This window comes from Netta rufina, assembly GCF_964035555.1.
Source record: "Netta rufina genome assembly, chromosome: 12".
Lineage (NCBI taxonomy): Eukaryota > Metazoa > Chordata > Aves > Anseriformes > Anatidae > Netta > Netta rufina.
The window spans coordinates 1,698,539-1,723,082 of NC_140135.1; the positions used below are offsets into that span (position 1 = coordinate 1,698,539).

General features: G+C 39.3%; 1 protein-coding gene across 1 annotated transcript in view; it reads left to right on the forward strand.

Moving 5' to 3' along the window:
* Positions 1-24,544, forward strand: part of GRIA3 (glutamate ionotropic receptor AMPA type subunit 3) — a gene marked incomplete at its 5' end in the record, with an annotated part of 145,261 nt that overhangs the window by 84,070 nt on the left and 36,647 nt on the right. The window contains 6 exons of the mRNA XM_084294144.1: positions 1,329-1,490; positions 5,333-5,500; positions 7,115-7,219; positions 8,508-8,615; positions 9,800-10,006; positions 19,804-20,180. Of these exons, the coding sequence (XP_084150270.1) occupies positions 1,329-1,490; positions 5,333-5,500; positions 7,115-7,219; positions 8,508-8,615; positions 9,800-10,006; positions 19,804-20,180 (1,127 nt within the window). The remainder of the gene's footprint in view (positions 1-1,328; positions 1,491-5,332; positions 5,501-7,114; positions 7,220-8,507; positions 8,616-9,799; positions 10,007-19,803; positions 20,181-24,544) is intronic.

Below are 24,544 nucleotides of genomic sequence, written 5' to 3' on the forward strand. Positions count from 1 at the left end.
CAATTATGGTCTTTACTTTATCTAAGCAGCTCATATCCTCCACTAATTTTAAAATAATAATTTAATTATATGTTTTCAACTAATTTGTGTCCTCATAAATAAGGCACTTGGTAATTGTAGTCTTCTTTACATTTGAAAATTAGGCACTCCAGGAAAAATAATTGTAAAATATGTATGTATAATATAAGTGTTGAAAAGCTGCAAATGAAAACAATAATTCCATCAAGTAAAATGGCCAGACGAATTTAGCCATTCTTTTGTATTATAGAGTGTAGAGTGGTGACAGTGTATGTACTGACCTTCCAGGGCAAGACAGCAAATTTTTATTTGTAACAGAACTTCTGGCATTGAATCTGAAATTTACTTTCAAGGATGTTTATAATGCCTTTGAAACAACATCTGCTAGATTTCCTTAGAATAAGTATTATATTGTAATCGATACTTGCAGAAAGACTAATTTTTTGATTTCTGTGTCTACGGTGAGTAGAAAAATACTTTTCCAAAGATCACACACTGACGTTAGCAATCCCACTTAGCAGAATATTCTCTATATTCACGTTTTGGTGTGATTAAAACAGAAAAGACTAATTTTTAAATCCCCTTATTTAGTATAAGTACTGTACAACTTTAAAATGTGTCGTTTTGCATTACAAGAAGCAGTCATGATCTCACTGATTAGACTGCAGAGTGTGCATAGAAATACAGATATTCTTATTCTGGGTTGTCTTTTAGCATGTGTAAGCACTGATATTGAGATAAACATGACTGCAATCAAGTCATGCTAATCAAAAAGACACCAATTTACTGCCACAAGTATAAATAACAACAGAGTGGGAGAGAATCACACCATTATGTTTGAAAGTGAAATGCTAAATGATGCCGTGACTGACAGCTGCTTGCCAAGGAAGTGCGTGCTTTGCCTCCCCAGAACAATACGTGTGTTCAGTGTTTTTCTGCTCCCAACATTGAACCTTTGCTGTACAAAGCTCTTGGACAGGTTTTCACCATGATGAGAGAAGTGGAAGTAGTACTTCAAGCTTCCCCAATGCTTTCTTTCTGACCAGTGAATGTTATATGCCACACTACAACGGGGCAGTTTTCCATCGCAAAGGTCTGAACAAGAAGACATTTTAAAATTCTTTCCTATGCCATTATCACAATCCCATGTGCTGTCATGATAGCAATTGTCTCCTTGGTAGAACATTTTCAGCTAACAAGAAATAAATTCATCAAATTATTTTTTGCTAAGTTTTTAGCAGGTAAAACTGAACTAAATAAAAGAGGCATTGGATGACAATGATTCCTGTTTACTACATGTGTCCTCCCAGGGTTTCACAGACATTGTGCTGGAGAGAGTAATGCACGGAGGTGCCAATGTTACTGGATTTCAGATAGTTAATAATGAAAACCCAATGGTTCAACAGTTTCTACAACGCTGGGTGAGGCTCGATGAAAGGGAATTCCCAGAAGCCAAAAACTCACCATTAAAGGTATTTATTTTACTTGGACGAGATGAATTGGGTTTTAATAATTATTTAGGGTTTTTTAACCCCAGGTGTGTGAATGTGTGTGATACACATCCCTGACTGGAATATGTTGCATTGTTCACAGCAATTCCAGAAGTGAGAAAGAGGCAAAAGTTGTCAGTCAGACACAAGTGCCCACCTCATGGGAGCAAAAAGTAAAAGGCTTGATCTTGCAAATGCTATCATTGTGCAGTGAGGATAAAAACTTATAACTTGAACATTTTGAACCAGTCTTGGGGTGCAGGTGTTAGTAATTAGGTTAGTTTTTCAATGCAAACTGTGGGCTGCTGGTCAATTTTAATGCTAACAGAAAATTTCTTGTAAAAAAATTAAATAGCTCTGGATTCACTGAAGGGCCTCTGCTGCCTGCTAGTCACTGCTGACTTGCCCTCATAATCTAAACGTGTTTTCACTGCTGTCCTTTACAGAAATGCTCTGGATATTAAAGCATTTAACCAATGACATTTTCCAATTCAACCAGTAATATTTTCCAAATTTGTTAAGCCCCAGGTTCACTGAAACTGTCCTAGATTGGATGAACTAAAGGTTACTATTATTAGGAGACATGCAACATGTTAATATCTCCCACAGATTTGTTCTGCCTCAGCATCTATATGGTAAAGGGGGTATGTTATTCACTGTCAATCAAGGAGTGCATCAAGGATGCTCTGGCCAATATTTCAAGTCATAATATCTTTTAGGATCACTGCATATTATTAATATTCCCATTACCTCCTTTCCTTCTCTTTTTCTTTTGATTAGACCTGTTCTTTTGCACCAATACAAATAGTTGAACAAAACCAGGAACTGGTGGGGGATAAGAGGACCTCAGACTACTGGTGGGTTTTCAACAGAAAGCCTGTACAGCTGGTAGCACCAGCTTCTTGGAAGAAGTAAACCAGGGAGAACAATCTGAGAGAGAATTGAAAAAGATAGGGAAAAAAAAAAGTGTCACTATGAAAAAGGGTAAAAATCCCTCTTTTTAGTTTTAGTTAGTTTTAGAAGGAATTGATGAATGGTGTGTGGTAATAGTCTTCCAGTAAATAGAAGGTTGGTAGAGAAAAGAAAATAATCAGCTATTTTCCAGAATTTCATCACTACCATAAGCTAAACAATGCTAGAGACTGTTCTCCAGTCCTGCCACCAAGAAACATGGTGTGTCTATGCCCAAGCTGTTAAACTGATCTAGCTATACCCAAGCTGTTAAAGTGTCTTAGCATCTATAAAGGGTGGCTGCATCCAAACTACCTGTTGGCGAGTCCTGTCCCATGCATGGGAAGCAGTGGGATGCAGGCTGGGCTGGCCCAAACCACTCCAGGATGGTTCTGGTCACCAAAAAACTGTGGTCAGTTGAGTTCAACTGCCCTCACCCAAGTCTTGGCAGAGTTCAATTCTGTAATGTAGGCATAACTCAAATGTCTGCCAAGACAGGGACAGGAAGCAGTCAGCTGAAATTGCAATCAAGATGATTTGTAACAAGCACAGAAGAAGAAAAAAAAAAGGGGGGGGGGAGGGGGGAGGGGCGTTAAGCACAGTAAAATGGTAAAATGTACCATGGGAGGTAAATGGACCCCTTTGATGGTGAGTTTAAAAGCGACAGATTTAAAAAACATGTCAGGAATAGTCTATTCTGAGTGGTCCTATTTCAGAAGTGTTGGACCAGATACTTCACTGCAGTCTTTTCCATCCTGGAGGTGGATGTGATTTCGTTGGGGAAGGCAAATTATCTTAATCCCACGCCATCCCACAGCCTTGCTGGCATTTCAGAGAAAGCTCAGAAAGGCAAAAAAAGGCCCATAATACTCAGTGTATTGTTCCCTGTTGATTAGGAGCTAGTCTTGCTTTCTAAAGCTTCCTAACAGTGAGGCAGAAGCAAAGATAAGTATTGCACTAATCTTTAAAGCTCGGAAATATATAAAGTTATCCTGGGAAGATTTTGTTCCACTTGAAAGCAATTTACCTTAAGGGAAAAATTATTCTCTATCCTTAAAAAAATAATCTTAAATATATGGTACAAACACAGAGATTACATTACCTTTCCACAAATGTACCACTCATTATAGAAATGTGCACAGTATTTGTCAGTCAGACAAAAAGCATACTTAAAAATTGATGTACAATATTTTTGATTAGGAAATAAAATTGCCTAGAGATTAAAGCCCTGATGTTTAATTTATTCTGTATTTTATCAGCCTTTCCCTTCCCTCTCTCTTTTTTCTCTTTGCATGCTCATGCATTTATAAGTAGAATTCAAATAAAGTAGAAAATCAGATAGCTCTCTTGGCATGACTTGGAAGGGACTGCATTAAGGTTACTGACAATTGATGCGGTCTGCTGAAAAAAATTATCACTGTCTAAGTTTTATGTAGTCCTAGATTGGACAGCTATTACAAGATTTTTTTTAAGACAAGAACAAATAGCTGTTAAAATCACTATCTGATTCCATATTGTTGTGTGGGATGTGACATACAGTCTTTGATAACTTATTAAAGAGGAGAGGGTGAGCATAGCAAGGCCAGCACCATGAGAAGAGGTAAAGGTAGGCAGAGTCAACAGAATGCCTGTACTAGGTACAGTCAGAGCAAGAACACCCCTCACACACTGAGTAAGGGTTTATAAACTGTTGTCATTTAAAACTCTGTAAGGAAGGCTCCTGTAAAGCCTTCATAATGCTACCTTTGTGCTCCTTTTTATCAGATCTGCTTGTCTTGATCTGCACACGCAGGTCTGCTTTGTTCTGTTCAGATTTCCTGAAGCTTTGTATCAAACTGAAGATCTTGCAATAAGATGATACACATTTTTAAGAAATTCAGACCACTACTCATGCCGACCTGCCCTACAGGACAGAACTAACTGCCTCAGAATTTAAGAAGTCTTATCCACAAAGAGAGTGGCTGAGTACATACATAGGTAGAAGAGCAGGCACACCAGTACACACAGATAACTCTTCCACTCATCTTTTATTTCCCCTCTTCATTCTCATAGAAAGATGTGGAAGAAATAGGAAAAAAAAAAAAAAAAGAAAGAAAAAAAATAAGCACCCCTATGATATTTTGTAGGTGCTATTAAATTTATAGCATTGGGAGATGTCACCAGATACATATGTCAAGCAATGAATGAAGTTGACAGCAGCATAAACAGGTTGTAAAGGAGTCTTGGGGTTTTGTTGAAGACTTGTTGCTATACAAAGCTTGTGACCTTCCTCAGATTTACTGTGTGAGAGAAGTCAGATGGGCAATGTCAGATGGGCCAAAGAAATGTAATGCCTAACATGTTTTTTGTGATTACTTGCTTGTATATCCGTCTACTAAAAAAAGTTATTTGATCTATTTCCAGCCACAGATGCTACCTAATCAGGATTGTGGTCCAAACAGAAATGATTTATGTTACCTTCGATTCAAAACTGTCTTGGCAATCTTGTTAAAAAAAAAAAAAAAAAGTTTTCCAAGCAAATAATATGAGCTCTCCTTTGCTATTAGTAGCAGCAGGGGCCAGCACGGAATTGCAGATTTTTGTAGTGACCTCATTTAGATGAGCAAGCTTCCACTTAAACTTCATGCAGCTGCAAACTAGTTTTGTTATTTTGCTGTTCTGTACTATGCAAAATGAAAATATTTTTTATTTGTTATTTGAGATAAGTGGAATGGTGTAACAATGTAAAGCATCTGAGGCCAGAGTGCAAGCAAAAGGGCTTGTATGCACAGTTCTTCTAAGAGCATTTTAACTAGAGAAGGACTAGACCTGATAAATCTAGGATGATTCTAAGATTGCAGTTTGTCACCATGTTTTATTTGGATCAATTTTAGTATACATCTGCACTGACCCACGATGCAGTCCTAGTCATAGCAGAGGCTTTCCGTTACCTGCGAAGGCAGCGTGTTGATGTCTCCAGGAGAGGTAGTGCCGGAGACTGCCTGGCTAACCCTGCAGTACCGTGGAGCCAAGGAATTGATATAGAAAGAGCACTGAAAATGGTAAGGGCAAACATATTCTGGCTATGGGATATATTCACTAATGTAGCATTGCCCACACATGTAGAGATGTTTATTAAGTTCAACATTCACATTAGTTAAAGAATTTGTACCATCTGTTTGAACTTTATGGCAAGTGAGACATTGAAAAGCGTCTTGAAAAGAGCTGCATTTTCCCACCAAAGAGAGAAATAAATTAAGTATGAAGTCAAAAGGTGTCAAATGCACAGTGCTCATGTCTCAATACACACCAGGATGAACCTGACCTAACAAGCTCTGCTGAGACATACAGCCATTGTTGTATTAAGGTAGCAAGACAGCTTCCAGCAAATGCCAAAAGCAGGCACAGCAACTCCAATCTGGCCACAAATTATATGTCAGCAACCCTGCAAATGCATTTACTCAGTCCACAGTTGATAAAACCTTTTTAGGGACAGATTTGGCTTTCAAAGTCCCTTGCACATCTTTAGGTTTTTGGAGATGGGAATAACTTACATATTCTTCCAGACTCTTGAAATCATAAACTGTTTTACAAAGGGTTCAGATCCACTTACTACTAATAATTTTAAAAAAATACACTACTACACTACTTAAATGTCATTCTTAATTTGTCTCACTGGATAATTTGGGGTCCAAGGAATTTTGACTGTTTTAGGGAGTCCATCCCTATCCATCATTACAAATTTGATTGCACCATCTCTTAACCATAATTAGCAGATCAGTAACCAGCCCTGAACATCTCCAGGGACCATGATTTCAGAGTTTCCCTTTGACCAATTTTCCATTAGTCATTCTGTAGCTTCTACAGCATTTTGCTGAATATTAAAGATAATTTACCCCTACTGCAGTTTCAGACTGTTACCCCTTTGCCTAAGATGACAGCTTGTCAGTGTTGATAAGGGATAAATGGAAATATCTTACCCTTTCATACTGGGAAATAAGAAAGATTATTTTCTTTGAAACAAAGTATTTCATACTTCCCCTTAAAATGATTCATGTGACTAGGTAATGATAATGACTTACCATCTATATACCCATCCATCCAGATTGAGACCAAAGCTCCATAAGCAGTAGAGACAATTGTCTGTGTTCATTCAGAGAAGACATTCATTCCTTTCTCCTGCACTGGGACTGATCTTAAAATAAAGCACTTCCCAGAATGAGCAACGATACGAGAGTCTGGCCCATATCACAAATCACTCTATGCCATACTGTGAGGGGTTTAATGGCATTGAGTTGTTTCAGATGCATCACTGCTACTCCATTCTATATCAGCAAACCCAGTGTGACTAAGCATGGCAGAACCAGTCTTTCTTACATTTAACATACATGCAGGGATAATTTCACTTACACTTAAGTGCAGCTCACTCTGCAGTAGTGAGTCACCAACTGAGTACTAACTAACAAAGAATATGTACAGCTGAAACTGAGAGAATTGGGGCTTTTTTATTACAAAGAATACCACTGGCTGTGTCAGAACTGCTACACGTCTCTCATATAGATAAAAATTGTGCTAGAGCTAGTGAGTTCCTGTAAAATGTAATAGAGGAAAAAAAAAATAGTGATTCTGTTATTAAAGTGTTTTGCTGGTTGATTTTTTCTGTTTATTGCCTTAAGGTGCAGGTTCAAGGAATGACAGGGAACATCCAGTTCGACACCTATGGGCGGAGAACAAATTACACAATTGATGTGTATGAAATGAAGGCTGCTGGATCAAGGAAGGTGAGTTTCATGATAGGCATTTAAATTTCATACCTTCAGAAATATTTATTCCAACAAACTAATGGAACTCAAAAATACTATGCAGCCTCTGTAAAAAAAAGGACCCAGAGGAATCCCTACCTTCTTGCTGTCCTCCAGGAACCTTGTTCTATTTTGTTGCTGAACCAAATCACTCATCCTGCTTAATATCTTCATAGGTTTCCATTTCAACTTCCAGCCCCACTTCTTCCATTAGAAGCCACGTGGAGCTTTTCCACTGCTGAGCATGCTACCTGTTGTCATTTCCCTGTGCTCAGCCCAATCTCGTAAACTCCTCTCCATCTTCCCCTTCCTCTCCATAAGAGGCATCAGAGCAATAGGGAAGACAGAGTAAGTGTATTTTAGAAACCTTCTGAAATTAATAGAAAATAATTTGAGTTTTAATTAGGATTGTCACTACTTGTTCTTGTCTCCTAAATAAAGTATAGATCCTAAGTGGTGTGATTGGCTAGGTCCCTGTTATAAAAGCAATTTAGGGCAAGTTTTCAAAAATAATTAGATAGGCAAGCTCTCAGGAGTATCAAGAGATGAGTCTGAGTGTATGAGACAGAAAAGTCCTGATGATAGACACCTGATGATAGGTACCTAACCTGTTTAGTCACCAGTGCGACTCCTTAATCAATTCTGCACATACTTGATAACAAAATACCTCTGGACATGGCCCAGCCATTCAGCAAGGTTTACAGCGCAGACATAAGTGTTACTGCTATATTGTGCAGAAATATAAAAAATGGTGTAATAGCATAGCAACGTAGCCACAGCACTATGAAGGTCAGCACAAGTCAGATGACAAATAGTCACCTCACACTCACCAAGGGTTTTGTAACCCACCTCGAAGATTAAGCTACTGTGCCTGCATTGCTAACAGTGGCTGTGCATCTACTCGAAAGTTAGTTCAGACACATCTACAGGTACTGTATGCACTGTCTGAACTGCAGCAGAATATGGATAAATGTTTCAAAATCAAATAATTTTACTCAAAGTGCTATGGAGTTTATTTTCCCATTTATAGTTAATCCTTATGCTGTGGATAGAGAGGAACTTATTCTACAGGCACCATAACAATGTGAACATAGATAGTGAGAATTTAATATGTATTTTCACTTAGATTCAGCTTGTATTTATTAAAGCTCATGTAGCCCTGCATAAATTGTACAAAATCATATATTTTGACAGTTCTTGTTATAAATTAATGCACCAGAGTCCTTGTAAAAATATGTAATGAGATTAACAATCTCCCTTTTTATAGGCTGGTTATTGGAATGAATATGAAAGATTTGTGCCAGCATTAGATCAGCTGCCCTCTAATGACACTTCATCCGTGGAGAACAGAACTATAGTAGTCACTACCATCTTGGTAAGTTTCATGTTCTTAGTGTGTTTGTGTTTAGGAAATAAGATGCATGGCTCCTGAGATGTGTTAGACACCTCATCAAGAGGCAAATGTTGAGTGCTAAATGACTTCAAGTGACTGAAAAGTTTGGTATCTTCGAGATACGTGCTGAGGGCTTGACAGTGTAAGCTTCTATGCATATCAGTAACTTTACTTAGAGGAGTCCCACTGAGCTCAGCAGTGTGCTTCTCTGCTTCTCAGACACTTGAACTCAGTCAAACGCCTCACATAAGTGAAGTTATGCCTGTATGTAAATGATTATTGCAGGGTCTTGCCTCCCTGCTCTAAGGTCACATCTTGTACACCTCACTCAGGTACTGCTTTTGTAAACTCAACCCCTGTGGACTGAGGAAGGGTGGCACAAGGAAGCCTGTAGAAAACAGGAAATGCTCTAGCACTGGGAGTAAAGCTATCTATACCCATGCACTTCCAAAGGAGTAATGCTCTTCCTGTGTCTCATAAACAGCAGCACCTGTGTCAGACCCAGTGCCTCTACCAAATGTGCTCTGTGCAGCATTATTTGTGACTTTTATGCCTGTTACAATTCTATTAAGCATGAGCTGATTTTTGCTATTTCCTGAAGCACTGTATTTTATGCTCCTATGAATTTAGTGAGATATAATCAGCATTTCAGCCAGAATTTTCTAAGAAGGCTAAGGGAATTTAGTGACAAAAATCACTGCCAAGGATTTTAGCCTAGCTTATCTTAGGCTGCTTTGAAAATATCCCCATCAGTGCCCCTTTCTACGCCATGGGGGCCTTAGAAAATTATTTTGATGCTGCAGGTGTTGGGTATGTCAGTTCTTTAAACACTAAAAACAGAATTATTACTGCAGTGATGCCAGTCGACTGTCTAATAACGTAAAAATTAGGCCTAATCTTACAAACAATAATGTAACTGTTAAAGTTGAATAGTCCTGTTGTCTTCAATGGGTCCATAGTAGGAATAAAATCTGTAGTATGTGTGACTGTAGGACCATGCCAAAGATTTTCAGCCTACAAAAGTCTGTCTTCCTGATCTCTGTACCAAAGTAAAGAAATATTGTAAATGCTTACCAGTAGTATAAAGTAAGGATAATAACAGCTCTCGTTTTATGTGTTTTAAAGTTGCATTTTAATTCATAGACTTTTGATCTTTTGTTTCAAAGGAATCACCATATGTAATGTATAAGAAAAACCATGAACAACTAGAAGGGAATGAAAGATATGAAGGATATTGTGTAGACTTAGCTTCTGAAATTGCAAAACATGTTGGAATAAAATACAAACTGTCAATTGTTGGAGATGGGAAATATGGAGCTAGGGACCCTGAGACTAAGATATGGAATGGCATGGTGGGTGAACTGGTCTATGGGGTAAGTTTCTCTTAACCTTCATTTTCATGTTCTCTATTATAAAATGTTATGCTCAAAGTTAATAAACTGCAAAATAAAGATCGTCTGTTTGAATACCACATTTAAAATTATAGGTATTTCTTTGTAATACTGTTTTTATAGCACAGTTTTTCTAACCATTTCTTTGTAGGAAAGTGTCACATTTTGTCACTGTTCTCCAAACCAGAATCCACAAAATGTTGAGAAGTAGCACTGGGAAAAATTCAAATTCCTTATGTACATCAGATTTTCCAGTTTTCCCTTCATGTGCTGCTTTTTTAGTTGCAATGCCTCCTTTTTCTCTCTCAGTCCTGTAAGTGATGAGGGTTGCCCCTGCTATTAAAGGTCTGATCCTATGATGTTGAGCCTCCCCGGATCACTGATGTCAGATTGTGCTTGACTAAAGGCTCAGTTAGCCCCATGCATGCTTTTCAGGATAGGAAGCAATGCAGGGCTGAAATCACCCACAACTTTTTCTCTTTAAACCCTGGATTTGTCTTTTAAAATGAACTGTCAGACAAAAAAAAAAAAAAAAAAAAAAGTCTAAATCATTACATTCCTCTTTATATTTCTATATCAGGTGTACATTGCTTTCTTTAGTAAGAACAAAACCAGCAAAAACAGTCCAGAATTGCCATTTTAGAAACTTCTTTGGAAATGTGAATTTTGGACTGCTGATACAATAAACCAGATGGAAGGGGGAGAAAGCTGGCTTTGCAGAAAAGACTTTACAAGCTGATATGTCATCTTTGCTTTTTTTTTTTTTCCCCACAAATGCTAATGAGGTGATTTGTGATTCCGCCCAAACTTTACAGTTTATTTTTAACAAGCTTTCCTTTATTAAGAATATCTGAGCAGAAGTGATGTTTCCATTGCCTCCTTTTGTTCCCTTGCTGAGTGTAGTTTCTAAAAGTCACCTCAAAATTCCTCTGTGATAACATCTTATCATCATCTCTTGCAAAATGTGTGGTGGGATAACTCTTTTCAAATCAGTCTTTTTTAAAAGTAGTTGCTGGATTTCCAAAAAGTTTTTTTTTTCCTCCTCTGGAACAGTCAGTCCTAATCCCTTATTATATACTCTGTAGCCTATTCAATTTCAAAAGATTTTATACAAGCAACAATGGTTTTGTGGTGTTGTGCTAAGGGGAAGGAGGGAGATCTCCTGATGAAATTAAACAGGGGTCTGGAACCCTGGTTTGTATCTTCACTTTCCTGTTGCATTGAGGTTTGACATTATGAAAGTTTTTTGAACATCCAGTGCCTCAGTTCTGTGATTTGGGAAAAGTGTTACCTCTCTTAGAGAACACAAGTCTGTTGAGAACTTCTGAAGGGAATGTTTAGTTTAGTTTCAAGCATGATTGCATTGCAATGAAAACATAAATCCTCAGTTTTCCAGTGTGTAGTTCAAGCAATATCAAGGGTATTAGCTGTAATTGGGTCCTTTTGATATATTTGCAAGTGACAAGCAAGGAAACAGTTTATTCACTTAAAAGAAAAGTCATATCATATGCCAAAAAATAAATTAAATAGAAATTAACAAAGGGAATATGAAATTACTACTAACAGCCAGGGCACAGGGACCATCTATGCCAGAGGAGGAAAGGTGTGATACAGGCCACTGCCTCCATGACATGAGCCAAGTAAGACTAGGCTGTGCAGCTGCTGAATGATGCAGGATCCATCTGTATTAAGGGCTCGCAGATCTGAGCCATATTCCTATTTCAGCCCAGTCTTTGCTTGGATAAGCAGGTTGGTAGCAGCTGCCTTTTCTACAGCCACTTAGGATGAGCCTCACTCAGGAATCTCTGCCTCCATAGCATCAGATTGAGCCCGAGCCACTTCTCAACCCAGCCACACTTGTGACCTTTCCACACCAGCAAAGTACCGCCTCAGGGCACCATCCGCCATACCTTGAAACACCCCTGCCGTTGTCATTTTTCCCCACAAAAAAAAAGGTCTGTTCTTTTGTATCCTGTCCCAGAGTTTTCATCTGTGTTTTCTCATTAATGAAAAATTGAGGAACGTTTCCCTCCCTGGCCTCCAACAGCTCCTCTCTGCACACTGTGAGCTTGTTTACCATGCCTCTTAACTGCAGGCTCAATTATTCAAAGGTCAGATGCATCCCTCAAGGTTTGAGTGGAAGCCCAGGTTAATGCTTGCAGCTTGGCACTGCTGAGCTAGCTCCCCATCCTGCTGAGCTGCGCAGAGATCCACCCGGCTTTCTGTAAGCAGGGGAACAGCCCCTGAACTCAGCACAGAACTCCCCAGCCCTGTTTGCCAACACCATTGCCTCTTTCTCCAGCTGTTGAGAGGGGCCTATGTACACAACTCACAAGGATGTGCACAAAGCCCTTTGAAGATGAAAAATGCTCTAGAAGTGGTAATTATTTGGAACCAGTGCTTCATTCATGTTCTGACTTTACTTTATCTCTCAGGGGCTCAAAACTCTATTAGGAAATGAAAACTGTACATTTCCCCTAATGCCCCTGTGAGCCTTGTCTGCAAAATGACTGTCATATTTGGCTCCTTCGGATTCCATTTTGGGAAGACAAGAGGGAGATTAAATGCCTTTATTAGCATGTGTGGAAGACAGACGTGGGGGAATAAAAGGGGCCTGATCGGTTTTGGTACCAGTTATCCAGCAGCTGAACCGAGCTGTGGCAGCAAACACAATCTTCTAGATTGCATTTGTCTCAAGTGTTTCCTATGTTAAATGCAGCATATTCCTGGCCCAACAAGCTTGTAACCACCACCTGGTGCTGCTGGGAAGTCTTACCAATTTCTTTTTAATGCTGTGCCCTTTTTTGCATAGCCCCATGCACACAACACTTATCTAAAACTACTCTTAGCACAGTCACAGGAAGTGAATGGCGTGACATTTCAGTGCCAAAACCCTCATTAACTGTAATTAACGTTTAGTGTGTGCCAGTTCTTTGCTACTATCACTCTTGCTTCCTGTAGGATGCAGTGCAGCCAGGTCCTCACAGCCTCTGGACACTGCAAAAACTAAGAGAGATTTCAAACTCGGAGAAATTTCTAAAACACGGTGGAAACTTTTAACAGTAACAAAGCAAGTAGTTAGAGCTTTTTCCTGCACATTTCTATTTAGAAGAGTATTTTTCATTCTTAACTGAGACTTAGAAATATCAGAATAAGTTTATCAAATACTTCTGTTTCCAGATCAGTAATATCTTTTGTTTTAGACTTTCCTGGTGAAAAGTGGTTCCTTGTTGCTGTCATCACCAAGCTCACACTTCTGCATAACCAGGGTGCCACTTTTTCTCACTGCTGTGCAAGCCTTACACATGAGCCATATACCCCATTAAGATTTAAGGTGCACACATGTTGAGGAAGCTAAATAGCCATGTTATTAATACATAAATTGATTTATGCTCCTTCTAATATCCTGAGATGAAATAGGGAAGCCAGCCCATACTGATGCAACACATCAACAACACAACAACAGCACAACAACACATCAACAACACAACAACAGTGCAGCTTACCCAAGGACTGGGGACTGATCAGACAGAGACTTGCGTTCTGTGTAGTTAAAGCAGTTAAACTCTCCTCAGTTTGCACGAGTGAATTGCTATTTAAACCTCAGCAGCATGGCAAGCACTCCCCTTCCGTGATCCACCCGCTAACGACCTGCGTGCCTCCAGCACTGAGGAGCAGGCAGAGGCATGCATGGAACTTTGTGCCTGCCGCTGCTGTGCTCCAGACAATGGGCTGCTCTCCTGTGCAGACTTTTATTGCTTCTTCCCCTCTCAAACTATGCTGTTGCTCTTCCTTCAGTGTGCAGCCAGGGAAAGGCTTCCCTCCCCGAGCCTGATGCTTTTCACATTGCTGAGGCTAATTGGCAGTAGATTTAACACGTATCTTAATTGTAACTACAAGTGCTTTGGGAGTGGGAAGAGCAGACGGACCTTACAGCCTTTAAAACTCTCCTCAGGTACAAAAAAGCCTTTATAAAAACCTCAGAATTTGTAAAACACTGTGAAGGAACAAAGCAGGGGTGTAAAGGGAAGGCAGTCCCCCAGCTGTGCGCAGCCTCCACAGTCAGTCCGAGTGAGACCACGTACACATATCCCTGCCCTGAACGGGCTGACCAGCCGCCACAGCCCTCAAAGCAGAAGCAAAAAGACCACGTGGACAGCTTTTGAGTAGCAGCTGAGAGGAAGACTAATTCAAAAACATTCCCTCATGCTCTCAGTCAATGGCAGCATTCCCTGCACAGCAGGCAGGAGAAGCCCTCCACTCATCCCTTGCCGCTGGTTCAGGCTGTGAGAAACACTCCGTAGCCAATAACTTAGGCTCAGGCGAGGATCTCAGTGAAGTAGTAATTTATTCGCGATTGCAATGGCGGGCACCCCACAAGCAGGAGAGAGCGCATCTACTAGTTCCAAAACACAGTTTATATACCTTTTGATGGCAGGACCCTCCCCTGTTTCCCCACTGAGTGGGTAATCCAGGTTCACAATCTATCTGATGCTTCACAAACAATGCATGGCCTTCAGTCGCCGGCCTGTTAAATTTCAAATTTCTTTTGACATTTTTACTGCTTGAAGTGGTAATGTTTCTTCACTTATCTGACTTGACTTGACACCATGATTTTCACCTAATTGTCCTAAGGAGTCTGATTGTCTGCATTTTACAAGGTCGCCTGCTAAACTTTCTTATCACTGTAAGCATATCTCAGTACCACATTCCCTCCTTCTAAACAATGTAACTCTGCAAAAAAAAATTTCTATTCCTATTTCTATTTCTATTCATATTCTATAGGCAGTAGCAAAGGCCAGGTACAAACACTGAAAGGCACTAGGAGGTGTCACACCAGTGGCGCTACCAGGGTTCAGCCACCGTGCACCCCGAGAGGGAGGCGTGAGATGAAAAAGCAGATGTGTGCTGCTTTTTTCCATTTGCCAAAAACAACAGTAGTATCTTGGGAGGAACTGTGGGCATCCTTTGGACATGGAAAGTACTTAACAGCAGATGAGGCCAACTGCAGTTTTAATACCATAATCATTTTTTATGTTACCCAGCTAATACACAGTAATACTTCAATGTGGCTTGTTGCTGCTCCAATTTCACCTGTTGTTTGTAAATAAGTGTTAAAAGCACAGGATCCTCATGACCTGGCCCCTCAACACACCCTGATATCCCTGGGTGTAGTGGGCTACATTCTCAAGGTAGCTTTTACCGGCAGGCACTGCAGGTGATGTGTTGCTCTGTCTGACACCCTGTCCTGGCACCTGAAGACCTTAGTGCCCAAATGAGTCATACACTGCTCAGAGTCAGTTGTCACCCCAACATGGTCTCTTTGATGCCACTGTGTGCCTGCATTCACTTTTGGGGTGCCTGATGGAAATCGGGCAGTCAGCACCTGGCATGGTGTCCCTCTGCTTCAGTCTGAACATAGGTGCATGCTGGGGGGCACCCTGTAGCACAAACCTCTTGCAGAATGACCATAGCCCAGACCCACTTCTTGAAAAGTGATGCACTAGCAAAGAAATTCTTCAGCCCTGCAGACATGAGCAACCAGAAAACACGTACTGGCAGGAGCCTAGCTGGTATCTCTTGCTACCTCTAGTGCATGTCTTTAAAGATAGTAAGGCTCATCTTTAGGTCTGTAAGCAGAAGAATTCCATCCCTCCTTTTGGATTACAGAGGTGGAACGTCTTATCATTTTTCTTTCTCCACGCAGAGGGATATTTCCATTTACTTTTTTTTTTTCTTTTTCCCTCCTCTTAAGAGTCTTGAGATTTGCAGCCCCCTGGGGTCAGCTTTGAACAGAGTGGGCAGTGCCTCTGTGCTGCATGTGCTCCCTAAATCCGTCTTCCCACACTGGTAGGCAGAGACAGAACGAGCCTCAGAGGAATCCATGGCATTTCTCTCCCGGCTTAAATGTAGTGAATATGATGTTTGAAACACCATTAGTCATGAGTGATTAGTAAAGCTTAGTTGTTGAGGTTCTTAACTGCCCCCCCCTCCACCTCTGCACAGGGAAGGGCATGTTTGTGGTTGTGTTGTGCAATTATTTTTTTTTTAATCTAGTTCAATTTTTACGGGTTCAGCTTATCTGCAGCCATAACAAGGAAAGAGATTCACAACCATGCTGCAATTATTAATGATCTGTTAGGGTGCTTAAAGCTCTTCATAAGCTCTCTCCATTTCAAATATTATATATCTAAATAAATAAGCAAAGAGTGGTCTGATTTTAACCTCTCCAGTGTAACTAACACTCAAGGAGGTGGTGGGGAATGGGGCTCAAGTGCTGGATTTTTGCTGGGCCACTTTCAGAGCCCATGTTGTTGATGGTTTCCTGAGACCCTATGTCTGAATTAATTTCATTTTCATCTTGTTCCCTTTGCTGAAACAATTGCCAGCATATTCATTTAAGACATGAGGATGTTTCTTGGTGTTCCCAATATGTAGAAGTCCCATCAAATATGGTAGGAAAGCAGGAAGACTGAAGTGTTTCAGAAAAATAAATGTTTCTATCCCTAGTAATATTAAAACACAACTTAAAATCATTTACAATGCATGCATGATACAAATGAGAACATGGTAACAATTGGGCATTTAAAAACTAATTTGTCAGTGCTAAACAGAGCATCAGCTTCATCCTCTGAAAGACCCCACAGAAACATCCCACATGAGCTCAGCTGCTCATGAAGGAGATACAGGCTTTATTGCATGCTGCATCAGCACTTAGGAAGAGCTCCACTTTGGCAATTAAAATATTACTTTGGGAGAATTAAATTTCTCCAAGTCCAGGAAAATGCTACAAAAAGTAAACATGCTTATAGCTGATCCAGCCTCTTCCTGCCTCGACAACCTGGCTGTCCATGTGCACAAGGACAGGTGGTGAGGCTCCCACCTCCCACCTCAGCTCCACTTCTTGTGTAGTCATTTCCAAGTCTCTGCAGGTGTCCTGATTCATTCAGCTTGCTCTAATAGGGATTAATTTATAAGTACCTCATTAGTTCAACATGAAACACAGTAGCCATGGTCAAAGTGCTTAGTCTTCCAGCCAGCAGTGGACTCTACATTTAGAACTGATGTTCTGTGTGCATCTCATACCTATGACTGCATGTGTTTAACATTTAATAGTAGTTCAATAAGCAGTGCCTAAAAGACAAATACACATTTGGGAGGAATTCATCAGTGAGCAACTTCCAGAACCATCCAGTCCCTTTACCACACTCTACCCATGTGCCCCCAAGTCTCCCTAATACTTGGACAATTAACATGTTCATCTGCAAAGCCAGTAAACACCCAGCCATTCAACAGCAACCAATACTTTCAGTCTCTAGATGCATTCTATGTTAAACTAGATTTTTGCAGCATGATCATTTGGAGGGTTTTCTCTTCGAGGAAAACATTCACTCAAGGGGAAAGGCAGTGTCCCAGCATGCATGAATGTCTAAAGGTGCTGAGGGGGGCTGTAGTGATGTACACCATGGGCTGTGTTTTCCAAATGGAAAACAGTACACAGACATGATTCATTTGATTATTCCAAGCAGTGAAATTATTCCAAACCTCTTGGTTGTACACACAAGTGCAAACTGTTAGGAGACATTCCTGAGAGGCTGGAGCAAGTCTGGAGGTTGTGTGCAGATGGAGAAGGCAGGCAGGGCTGCTGTCAGCCCCGGCCTTACGACATTGAGAAGGTGCCTTGGGCATGACTGCCCAAGGACTCTGCGACACCATCTGGTACAGGGTGGTGAGGCTGAGGTTAACTTTCCAAGAAGCCCTTGCCATTGCTGCTTACACAACTTACACAAACAAATAAATAAATAAATAAGCAAACAAACAAAAAGAGTAGGAAGATCAGAAAATCAGTTATTATTTAAAGTCACAAACATCACCATCAGATTTACATAAAGGCATATTCAATTATTTTATGGCAAAGATTTTCATCACTTCTTGACATTTCCTTAATGTTTCACTTTTATTCAAACTTCTACTTAATAAGATTTTATTTTTCTGTCAGATACATACTTACTAGTTCGATATAGAACACTGATTTGAAAGGTGCACAATGGCTTGGTTACTGCTAAGTTAAACTTTCCCTAAGAATCACTTTTTCTTTATGAAATTCTTAATTATGAATGAAAGGCCATCTTGAAAAGGACAAATATCACAAATAGTTATAGGCTGCTTAAAAGAGGCAGAAAATTACAAAAAAAAAAAAAAGTACATAGGTATGTAGAGTCAGAATAATTAAACCATTTTCTTAATGTGCAAAAAGACTTTTTTTAATTTAAAAAAAAAAAACAAACAACAACTAGTCCCCTCTAATTGCTGACATCAGCTTGAGTACTTTGCTGAATCAAGGTTAGGTTATCAGGTTATGACTTGACTCCTTCTGGTACCAAAATACAATTAAAATTAAATAATTGAAAATCTATTCTGGAATGCTATTTCTAATCAAGTAACTAAGCATTTTTTTTTATTTTTTTGTTTACTTCTCATTCTTACCCTCCCTCGGAATCCAGCAGAGATGTAAGGATTGAAAGGAAGGGGTTCCAGGTATTGCCTCATTGCAAATACTGACACACTGGTGAATGGTAGATGCAATGAGATGAGATTGTGCTTCCATATGACCCATCCTCAGAGAATGGTCTATGTTACAGATCTATAGAGTTGAGGTTTTGTATAATAAAATGGCATAGATTATACTCAAAACTACTATTTCGCATTTTGCTCAGATAATCCAGGCTATTTACTTCTCATGGACTCACAGATCTGTATTACTGCTCTTCAGTGACCTCAGAAAGGATGAACTGCCTGGTCCTATCAGCCCACTATTCTTCCATCATCTATCCCTTATTGCAGTGGAGTTCCAGAGTAATATATAAGGGGTAGTGCCCAAATCCAGCTGAAATTCAATGACTAATCACTTTTCTCAGGTTCCTTTTAAGGACCCTGGACTAATCAGTAAGGGAGTAAGAACTTGCTTTAAGAATGAAAAAGAGAACATCCAGATATAACAAACTCATAATTTGCCCCATGTCCTCAAGACAGATGGATGGATACAGGGTATTACTACAAAATGATGCAGGAGTCAAGAAGCAAGCACATGCCATCACACTGTGTCTATCAGGCATACAAGGATAAACCCATGTAAAAGGGAAAAGGGCATGCTCACAAACTAGCCCTAGAATTATTCCTCTTCTCCCCTAATGACTCCCCTTCCTGGAATTAAAAATTGACAATGTCAAACAACTTTTTAACGACTAAAAAGGAGATTTAAAAGCCATCAGTAATCCACCTGAACTTGAAACACCAAACACAATCATTTGTTGTTTCATTGTGTTTTGTTTGTGTTTTTTTGGTGTTTGTTTTTTTTTTTTCCTATTATTTAAGTACATTTGTATGTTAAATACAGTTCATTACTGATCTGGACTTGAAATGACATTCTATATGCAAGTTATATTGACTTTATATGTTATCCCGGAAAATATAGCTTTAGTTGTAGTTTAATGGTCCAGTGAAAGTAACATTTATTTATCCATTGACTTAACAGAAACATAAATACATGTTGGTATATATCTCCCTCTGTCTTGAAGGCCTTGCACAGACATTTTTTCTTGTTAAAAATTTTCTGTCCATGTAGTCCTAAAACAACTTCAATGACTGCAAAATGGGCTGCAAATAATGTTTCCTACTCATTCTTGTAATTCATCATCTGATTCATTAACCTCAGACTCTAGATTGTGGTCATGTTGCAACTGTTCAGTAACTAATTTGGCTTTGTTTTCCCCTTTCAGAGAGCAGATATAGCTGTTGCCCCCCTCACTATAACATTGGTGCGAGAAGAAGTCATAGACTTTTCCAAGCCCTTTATGAGCCTGGGAATCTCCATCATGATCAAGAAGCCTCAGAAATCTAAACCGGGTGTATTCTCTTTCCTGGATCCTTTGGCTTACGAAATTTGGATGTGTATAGTCTTTGCTTACATTGGCGTCAGCGTAGTTCTTTTCCTAGTCAGCAGATTCAGCCCTTATGAATGGCACTTGGAAGACAGCACTGAAGAGCCACGTGACCCTCAGAATCCTCCTGACCCTCCAAATGAGTTTGGAATATTTAATAGCCTTTGGTTTTCCCTGGGTGCCTTTATGCAGCAAGGATGCGATATTTCTCCAAGGTTTGTTCCATACCATTCCATTACCTTTTTGCATTTTATGGTCATTTTTGATGCCATGGTGCATATATGTTACGTTTTCAATTTTCTTTTCAATTGCAAATTTTTGTTTTGACATCCCATTCAATGCTAAGCTTCATCATCAATCCAATGTTTGCTAACATTCGCCTCAAAAGTGAGTGTCATTGCTTTATAATGCCACTTATGCATTTCTGCCAAACTTATATACACCATGTTGAGGCTGTAAAATGCATGGGGTTTTCTGTTTTCAGCAATGCTTGGAGGGCTACCGTGTTTTTGCTGCATATCTCATTTTACGGTCATCTCCTTGGTGCATATAACATATTATGCTTTGCAAAATCTGAATTATTTATTTTTTAAAAGCCACATGCAACAGCACTTTAAAACACCTTCACTCCTGCCATGGCTTCTGCTATTTTTGCCTGCTTTTTTTGTCCTTCATTTCTCTAATTTTGTTCTTGAACTATCTTTTCATCTATTACTAATTTGCTTACTACCATGTTTTATATGTTTAGGTCTCCATGTGTGCTCCTCTAGTAGTTATGGTGTGTATCCTGTGTGTGTATTGTTATTTATATCTGGCCTAATGCATTTTCCCTGTGTTCATAGTCAATATGGTCTAATAAGCATTGCTGGTTTCCATAAAGATTTTTTTTTCATTCAAGAAGGCAGTCTTTCTGAATAATGCTTTAGTAAAATGTGCTTGGTATTAGTTCTATTTTAACAGCGAGCACTGCTATTAACCATTGTAGAATTGCATTTCTTTTTCAAAGAAGCATTTTGAAAACCACCAGAGAATAGTGAAGTTCTCTCTATTTGAACAATGCATACCTCAAATATTTTTTAGTAATACATATATTACGTTCCCACCTATACACTGTTAAAATACTTCAGTGATGTGCCTGTGGTAAGCAGTAAAATTATCTAGTTTCTTAGTGATAGAACAGTAATTATATTTTGTATGAAAATATTTTAAAATCCAGTTTACAGCTATTTTAATTATTAAAATGCCTGTTTAGTACAAACAGGATGCAGTTTTTCCCTTTAACAAGGTTGCTAATTAAGTCAAGAGAGACAGATATTTTCTGACTAAGCACTTATATTCAAAATACACCTTAGTAATTTCCATATTTGTGTGCCTTTTGCAAGACTTATATTATTCAAAAGTTAACAGGTTTTCCTGGTCTAAGAGTGAAAAAAGTGACAAAACCTTATGGAAGGAAGTTTCATGGAAAGGATCATGATCTTGCCTGTCGTAATCTAATAACGATCCTTTAAGCTCACAGTCATTGCACATTCAAATCTGCTAATGACTGCAGTGAGGTCCAGGATTTTCAGAGATGCTGGCAGATAGATGCCTGTCATTATTTGATGCACATAATTCATATGTTTTAGAAGTCTTGATAGCAGCAGGTAGATACCATATGTAGCTGACAGCTGCATATACCTCCCATATAAAACATACATGTGATATTTTTGCCTCGTTATGACCCCACATCACAGTTCTCAGTGTTTCAGTGTGCTGTCTCACTGTCCTGCTACAGCTGCCAGCCTCCTTCTCCTGTTTATATGCTCAATCTCTGCTTTATTCCCAAATTCTGTAATGAAACTTTGCTTGCTGTTAAAAGTAATGGGTAGTTATAACATTTAAATTGCTGTTGACCATGTGTGTGCCTAATATAAAGGACCGGGAAATAAGCACTGGGACATCACATGGAAAGCTGTAGGCATTATACAGTTTCTGCTAGGTCTGTTTATTGACAGCAAATAGCAGTGCATAGGATTTTTGTTAAGCTCTTGTGTGACTCTGACATGCTCAGCCATATATAACATTATATAACGAGTGGAACATACTCTATTTTTTTTCAATATTACTATGATAAGTGCCTTGGAAATACCTACAAAAAACAGAGAGAGCAGTAAACCTATTTATTTTATCTGTCCATCAGAAGCTGTTAGGTCAATATTAATTCATGGCCCTCGTTAGAAGATACTATCTGGCTGTTTTGTTATCTTTCATGATAACAGATTCCAGGCAGTTATGTGCATTGCTACAGGAAAGACACAGAGAGAGAGAGAGAGAGAGAGAGGGGGAAAGAGAGAGAGATTTAATACCTTGGTTTAAATTCCAGAAACACCATTCCTTTCAATGATGTGTTGGTTTATGTTGATTTAATGCCAAATTTCTTTTCCATAGAAGGGACTATTCCCAAGTATTCCATCCTGAATCCGTATCTTTGTATGGTTATGCTATTCATAATACATCGACTATATGAATGTTTCATACTATTCTATTGCCATTAAAAGGGGCTTCATTCTTCCATTGTGAGTTTTGTCTGAATAAATGTCTTATATGAGAGCACGCAGCACTTGTAGAGAGATGCCAACAAGCAGTCTGGAGAGATCACTTTTGTACTTGCTGATAAAGGCTCTTTCAGCTGCCTTTGTGTGGAACAGCTGTGACATCTAATGACTAGTTAGATCTATCCTTGGTGAGTATGCTGTGTGGATATTCCAGAGGATATATCCCTATACTCTCCAATCTGTATTTAATAGGAGTCATCTCAGCTGAATCAGAAAGCAGCCAGAGGACGGTGGTTAGTTCATCCTGTGATGGAACTGACACTTGTTCCAGTAGTTTTGTTCTGCTATCAAAGGCTGCTGTATTTTTCTGCATAGTGAGCTAAAGTATTGAAAATTCACTTTTGATGGATCAAAAGTGGATTATTAAATTTGATTAATGTAAGATGTGTATGGCTAATGGAATCAGGAGGAAACAGTCACATTTGTAACACCATTCCGAGCAAAAGTATCTTTGAAATCTGTATGAGACCGCATGTTTTAATTTTGCTCTTTATTCATGTGGAACAAAGAGGCTAGATTAATTAATAGCTGGTGGAAAAAGACACGGGGGTCATTAAAAGTTATCACAAGATCTTGGTCATTTAAGAGACTATATTTCTAGACCCATATTTTTGCAGCAGGCCTCAAGAGACTCCTATTAAAGGCCACAGGAATGACTTAGTGGGAGTTTCAAAACAGCAGTGAGAGCTGGGTAACTTGATGTTCCTGAAACTCCCACTGCTGGTTCCTATGATGAGAGAATGGAGCATCTGAAGGCAGAGCTTTAGATGCTTTTATTTATTGTGTTCTGTCTCAACAGCCGAGGTGAGTGCCTCCTGGCCAAATGAGGCCAGCAGGAAAGGCAGAGGTTTTGCTGGGCTTGTGAGCAAAGGACTGAGCTCCATGTTTGGCGGGTACCCTATAGCATGAGCTCAGAGTGGAAAGGGGGGGTCTAGGCAAGCAGATTTTGCACTAGGTTGTTCAGGGCTTTTCATCAATATACCAGCTATCTTGTATCGATCATAAGAGCCCTATTAAAAATTAAGTAGTGTGAAAAGTGTATTATTTCTGTTTGTTATAGAAAATCAAATATGTTTTATGGCCACGAGTAGAAACTTTAAGCTATTTTGTTAAAAAATGGGATTTTGTTTGAATGTAGCAACTGAATGTGAAATTGAGTATTTATTTTCTTTTTCTCTTGTTCCTAATTTGCTCTCATTTGACTCCATGCTTCCTTTTAAATTTCCTCTCAAGGTATGCGCTCTTCCTGTTTACTTCCTTTTGAAAACACCATCTGACCTTGTTTTGATAATTGTGTAATAATTCTGCTATACCAAGGCTTCGTTACTCTCTCGTTTGTTAACACTCTAATTCACTTTAAAATGATGTCGTGCAATGTATCGATTTATTGAAACAGTTTGGAAAACAGCACATTAGGATAAAGCATTAGTTGTTTGTTTTCAAATTACAACACTGCACACTTGGACAGGTACATCTTCATCAGAAAAAGTGGTATTGGTATTAAAAGCTGTGATTGATTTTTCTATAATTGTTATCTGAGTAATGGAGAAACATTTCTGTGGTTCGCAGTACAAAACAAACAAATATTCTCTTATTACCAGCCTGGTGTTTATATACTAACCCTTTTTCTCCCTCATCCCTCTACACCAGCCCCTGCAGTGGGTATAAGGAGTCTTCGCATCAGCAGATGGACTGGGAGGATCTGGGGTGCTTTTGGAAAAGGAGGCTGCCAGGCCATGCTCAACTGTGTTCTTGTTCTTTGATTTTGTCTGTCTCTCTGTCCTTTGTCATCAGCTTTGTGGTTTGTTTTGTTTTTCTTTTGCTCCGTCCTGTGCTTGACATCAATTACAGCTATGTTAGCCCAGAGCACTTCATGGTAGCAGCTGTTTAATCTTCCCTTTCATGCTCATTGGAAGGCTCTGGGAAAAACAACTCAGTAGTGACATCCATTTCTCTTTCAAGTGACCTCAACTCTTCTGATA